The 6,000-nt window shown below is 37.9% G+C and overlaps 1 protein-coding gene across 8 annotated transcripts in view; it reads right to left on the bottom strand.

Moving 5' to 3' along the window:
- LOC146660244 (RAC-beta serine/threonine-protein kinase-like) overlaps nt 1–6,000 on the bottom strand; it is a 54,238-nt gene that overhangs the window by 47,425 nt on the left and 813 nt on the right. For 4 of the 8 annotated variants that reach the window (XM_085420017.1, XM_085420012.1, XM_085420018.1 and 1 more), the window contains exons 2-6: nt 4,856–4,910; nt 4,601–4,729; nt 4,348–4,459; nt 3,921–4,071; nt 3,029–3,160 (exon numbers count right to left, since the gene is read on the bottom strand). In XM_085420017.1, the coding sequence (XP_085276143.1) occupies nt 3,029–3,160; nt 3,921–4,071; nt 4,348–4,459; nt 4,601–4,729; nt 4,856–4,901 (570 nt within the window). In that variant the 5' untranslated portion in view covers nt 4,902–4,910. Of the gene's footprint in view, nt 1–3,028; nt 3,161–3,920; nt 4,072–4,347; nt 4,460–4,600; nt 4,730–4,855; nt 4,989–6,000 lie in introns of all 8 variants that reach the window. The other 4 variants (XM_085420016.1, XM_085420015.1, XM_085420014.1 and 1 more) reach the window with 2 other exon arrangements.

The following is a 6,000-nucleotide window of genomic DNA, read 5'->3' as shown; positions in this document are numbered from 1 at the left end:
ATCTCTTGCGGCCCGGTTCCAAACGACTCACGGACCGGTACCGGTCCAAGGCCCGGGGGTTGGGGACCGCTGCTCTAGACAATTAATTTAGAGGAATTCATTGTCACCTTGATGACTACAACGTGTCAACGAGCCCAAATTATCAATCAGCAAATGCTATTTCTCACAGCAACCGCGGAGGCCTGATATCCCCAAGGCTGGAATTTCCCTCTGCCATAATAATGAAAACAAAATCATCTTTAGAGCTTCTCTTCATCATCCACCACTGTTCTTGACAGTCAATATGAGATATTGTGGTGGGCGCGGTCTGCGGATGCCGTGCGGATGATCCTGCATGGCATCTGCAATCACGCCTGCCTGTTAAAACATGGGGACTCAGGTGTAAGTGTTGCATTTTGAGGAGAAATTTATTTTGCACCTGCAAATTTTTTTTACGTGCGGTCAAATTTTTTATTTTTATTTTTTACATGCGCTTAGAATAGTGGCACAAAAATAACGCCATACATTAACAGCTCCCACAGTTTCTGTGCTCACTGCAACATGTTTTGCATTTATATATATATAATGATAAATGAAAAATGAATGGAAACAGCAAAACAGCATAATTGGTTAATTGGTGATTCTAAATTGTGAATGTGAGTTTGAATAGCTGTCTTTCTCTATGTGTTAACCCTGGACAGGCTGGTGACCTGTTCAGGGTGCACCCTGCCTTTCACACTAGGACAGCTCCAGCCCCCCGCCTCCGCAACACTGAATTGGCTTAATGAAAAAGTATGGATGGATGAATAAAAACAACAATTGTTATGTGGTGGTCAGTATTAGGGTTGGGTTTAAAAAAAAAAAATTTCAGCAGATTGATATTGATATCGATTCATTAAATCCTGAATCAATTTTTAAATATAAATGTATTTTGCCAAAATCGCCAGAATCTCAGCTTAAAGCTCACAAAACTATTTCAAGAACCACCAAACAGCTAAAACAGCAAATGAGAGCAGATACACGGATTCCACAAAAAGATGTAAACAGAAAGCGCAGATTGTTCACCTGATGGCACGTATAAAGATGGTGCTGAAAGCCGACACATCACAGATTCTGATGCTGCAGGTTTTGTCACTCTCCGACCGGAATTCACTGAACCCGCAACAAAAGAAAATCCAAACTATGCTTAACGTTTGATAAACATTATCATTAATTCCCTCTTACATTTGCGGTTTTGCTTCCACCACAGTGGGTGCAGTGGTTCAGGGGGCAGTGCCAGAGGAGGTTGCCCAACACAGCCTATTTAAGCAGCATGCCAGGACCCAGAAGGGAAGAGAAATTTGGAGGGCTGGTGACAGTTGTTCTGCGTCTTGTGCAGGTTGATGGTTTCTGAGTTAGAAACAATCTAATGGCAAGAAAGGATTCAACATCTGCAGCTGTGATGCTGGCGACAGCCTCATTGCTTCTGGACAGATAAGCTAGTGAGATTTCAACAAGATAACATTACTCTGATAGTTATTTAAAAAAAACAAACCCATACCCACTAGACATACACTCAACACACACCTGAACAAAAGAAACTGAAAAGAACTAGGACCTGTAACAACTTGGGTATATGGACTGACAAAAAAAGGACTGCTGAACACCTTTATTGCTGTAATATTGAACAAATGTGTTTTATTGTTTGTGCTTTCACTCCTGAGTCGATACCTCAAGCAAATAGGCCAACATATCTATGTTCAGTCTTTCTTCTTTCTTCGTTTCAGTTTTATCAGTAGCATTTTCTGCTTTGGTTTTACTGCCGTAACTACAAGATAACTGCAGACCACTCAGAAATCCTAAGACAAGGGTTGTGTAGCTCTATCCTGCAACTATTGTAACTTGCCCTTTTCAGTGCAGTCAATTACTCCTCTGCATGTTTGGCTACTTTTTCTGCCGCACTGTAGCATCAATATAAGGGTTCACCAATGGCAGCAAATTTCTGAAGGGAGATTGCTGAAACTATTGGATTGAACATGTGGTTTGTATAGCTCAGTGCTCTGATAGGATTACAGGGTTTCAAAAGGTCTCTTAAGTTAGGTATTGCCTAACCACTGAAAAGTAAGCAGTTTTAAACTGGATCTGAAATTAACTGAAAGCTAGTGTAAGGAGGCCAGTACAGGTGTAATGTGTTCACACCATTTCTTTCCTGTCAAAAGGCAACCTGCTACATTTTGAACAGCTTGTAGGTGACGAAGTCAGAACTGATCAGAGCCAATTATAAAGAGTTATAATAGTTTTCACAAGTAGTAATAAAAGCATGAATTACTCTCTAAAAGTAATGTGCCGTAAGGTAGGCCTTCACCTTACTGAGGAGCCACAGCTAAAAGAAACTTGTCTTAACAACAGAGCTAATCTGTTTATGAAATTTTAAAGCACTGCTAAAAAGCGACCACATGCTGTATGGCTGAGAGCAGCCGGCCAGGTTCAAGTCCAAGCCGCAGCCCTTTCTTCCTTTTGCTTTCCTATCAATTCTTCACTGTACCTATCAAAGTAAAATCCAAAAAAGGCCAAAAATTAAATAGAATTATAAATTTGTTAAGATTAAGAGTAAAGTAATAATCTCGATTTACAAGCACAGAATCATCGAAAGCTGATGCAAACAAAGATGCTGTTAAAGAACTTATCATGTGCACAATCGGACCAGACACAGACTGAGTCAGAATGTTTCAATAAGATCAATAAATTCTTTGACCAAGAGTCTGGATTCATAATGGACATGAATATTAAAATCACTGACAATCAGGAACTGATCATAATTCAATGAGCAGTGTCTTTCATAACTAATGACAAAAATATTTTAGTCAAGCCCTATAAACACTAATTTTCAAAATGAGCCAATAAACATTATACTAGAAAACAGGAAGCCAATGTTGATGCTGTGCCACACTCCTGTCTTCACACACATTTCACAGCATTCATCTGTTAAAGTAGGACAAGTCTTGCAGCAGCAAAATGGCAGAAATATATCAATTACAACTGCATCAATTATGTCAATACACACACTTACCTTGGCTATTATCACCATTTTGCGCAGTATTTTCATGGCATAATGTACTCCAGTTGTCTTTTCTTTGACAAGAATCACCTTCCCAAAGGTACCCTTTCCAAGCAGCTTCAGATATTCAAAGTCACTCATTGTCTGTAAAATATACAACTCATTCATTGTGGAAGTGTGTGTACATTTTTTTTAATTAAACAAAATAATATTTTAAAGTTACGTACATTTAGAAGTAAAATATATTATGCTGTTCGTTTGACATGAAATGAAAAGTTTCGTTCTTTGCATCCTTGTTCCTTATGTCCTAATGCAAATAGCAGACTGCACATAAAACTATTCACCTAATCACTGTGACATAAAAGCTCAGCCTTGGTTTGAAACCACACCAGTAATGAGCAAGCAGTGGCTCTGACTGTGAAACAGAGGACCTCTACACTAAATGGCTAATGACTTATCAATCACAAAGAATAAACACCTGAATAGACTGACTAGATTTCTCTCTTACTCTAATAACATTTAAAATGAACTTAACTAACAAATACGACCATAAAATTTTCAGGAAAGTATTTATTGAGGTTATACAGCAAGCAGACATGCCAAGGGGCCACTTTCCCCCACACTTGAACACTACAAGATGTCTTTTTGCTACCACTGCAGTCCCAATGAATGCTGGCATTGGGTTTACTTTCCAATTCTAAGGATAGTAATTCTGAGGAAGCCAGAGACAATTACATGTTTGTATGATGTAAGAAATATCCTTTCACAAATCTATACTGATATTCCTGTTTGCACAACATATTGCTTCCCTGATAGAGTTTATGTGAGACCAACTGAAACTGGCCTGACTTACAGTAAGTAGCAGTTTTTATCAGCTCAAAGCTGTATCAGCTAATTCTCTCACCACTTTGGTGCAGCTCTTGGATATAACTGCCTCCATCTCCACCAGGCTGCTTTCGTTTGGTGAGCTGAGAACATCCATTGGTTCCTCTTCCCCCTGTTCCTGCATTTTCAGACTGTTCGCTACATACTGGATTGCCCTTATCCACCCCTCTCTGAAATGTAAAAAATATCACAAATTGCCACTCGGCTATCCAATCCGTAAAACTGTGAAGAGTATGAAATCACTGTATCATATACATCAATACTGGAGAATTTGGCGTGACTTAGTAATTGTCAATTTAAAAAAAACATTAGATGGAGTCGAAGTATTCTAAATGACAACTAATGAATAATGGATACAGGAAAATGCACATCACAGTACATAAAACACAAAAAGTGCATGCCAGGATTTGACAAGGATAGTAAGAAATGTGATTTACGGTTTTTACCTCTCTTCGTTGCTTTCTACATGAAAAGTACGTTCAATAACAGTGGTCCACTGCAGACAACGGATGACAAATGTATTAGGTCTGGGTCTTTCAGTCTTCATTAACTGGCATTCTGTAAAAAATACAATTATCATTCATATTTACTTGAAGGTGGTTAGAAGGGACCAGAACTGAAAAAACATACAGGGAGTCTTGAAAACTGAAAGGATCTGACATAAAGGACGGCCACTCTTCAACATCTTAAAAGACTAACCTGCCACTGAGAAGTTGTTCAGTGGTGGGGAAGGTTGGTCATTTAAATCTGGTTTCTCTTTGTAACCGATGAAAGAGCCATCGCTCTTTAGGATAAAATACCTAGGCCTCCATGTTTTGATATATTCACCTGGATCAAAAATGACAAATTAAATCAACAGTGCAATTATACGATGAGTAGCTGGCAACAGACAACAGAAGTCAACAGTTTTCCCATCTTATAACACAATTTTATAACAATTTTCATGATCCATACCTCTTTTGTGAAGCCATCCCTCTCTCACTATACTGACTTCATTCATGGTAAGGGACTGCCCAGAGAGAGTCAGAAGGAGGAAAAGTAGATTCTTACTATGTTTAAGACTCAGTCACAGTGACAACAGCACCTACTGAATGAAATAAGCAGTGCAACAAAATGGTAAATGGCCTGCATTTGTATAGCGCTTTACTCAGTCCCTAAGGACCCCAAAGCGCTTTACACTACATTCAGTCATTCACCCATTCACACACACATTCACACACTGACATTAAATATTTTCCATAGAAAAAAAGAAAAAAATTAACATTCAGTCAACAGCTGACTAAAAAAATAATAATCTTAAAATGAAAGAAAAGTCATTTAAGACCTGATAATATAATATCCAGATGAGAGTATCTGGATTTCATCAATACTGACTGCAGTCAGAGTATTGACTAAATTTAAAAAGCTTATTTAAGATATTTGTTAAATGTTTGCTGTCTTGATGTTGTAACAGACTATCAACTTTAGGATTAAACAATTTTATCTTAATTTACAGATTTAAAGCCTAAAGTCTCATATTTGCTTCACTGTCAAGCTGAATGATTTATATTGAAAAAGATGGGTGTTGGAAAAACATCAAAAAGACCGACCGATGATGCTGTATCCACTATATATTAGAATGGCTAGAAAGAAAGAAATAAACTTCGTGTTCAAGTAATGGAAACCACACAATATTTAATAAGCTATTACAATATTTTCAAACTTGATAAGAAATTATTGCATATTCATTGTCTATTTATTCGCTAATCGTTTAATCATTTATGATTGTCTCGACAAGTTTCTGTAAATGTATACTATTACTGTTTTACTCGGAACATAAACTTACATGTCAAGGGGACGAAACCTTACACTTTATAGAAGTGATGGTGAGTAACATTTAAAATGGCATATCTTAGCCCGTTGCAGCTAACGTGAAGGCTCCACAGAATGAGCGTTGGCTCATACGCCGCCCAGCACTAATAAACCAATCCGGAATTTTAAGTATTATTTAAAAAAGGGGGTTTTGGCATATGACATGAATGCATAAGTCTACCGGATGTTAACGTACATTACTGTACAATTCCTGCAACGTGAGTGTGTGCGTTTATCGCTAGTTTTGT

This window comes from Rhamphochromis longiceps, linkage group LG10 (assembly GCF_057381845.1).
Source record: "Rhamphochromis longiceps isolate RC_006_pf linkage group LG10, R_longiceps_female_GT1.1, whole genome shotgun sequence".
NCBI lineage: Eukaryota > Metazoa > Chordata > Actinopteri > Cichliformes > Cichlidae > Rhamphochromis > Rhamphochromis longiceps.
This window is presented reverse-complemented; position numbering and strand designations above follow the sequence as displayed.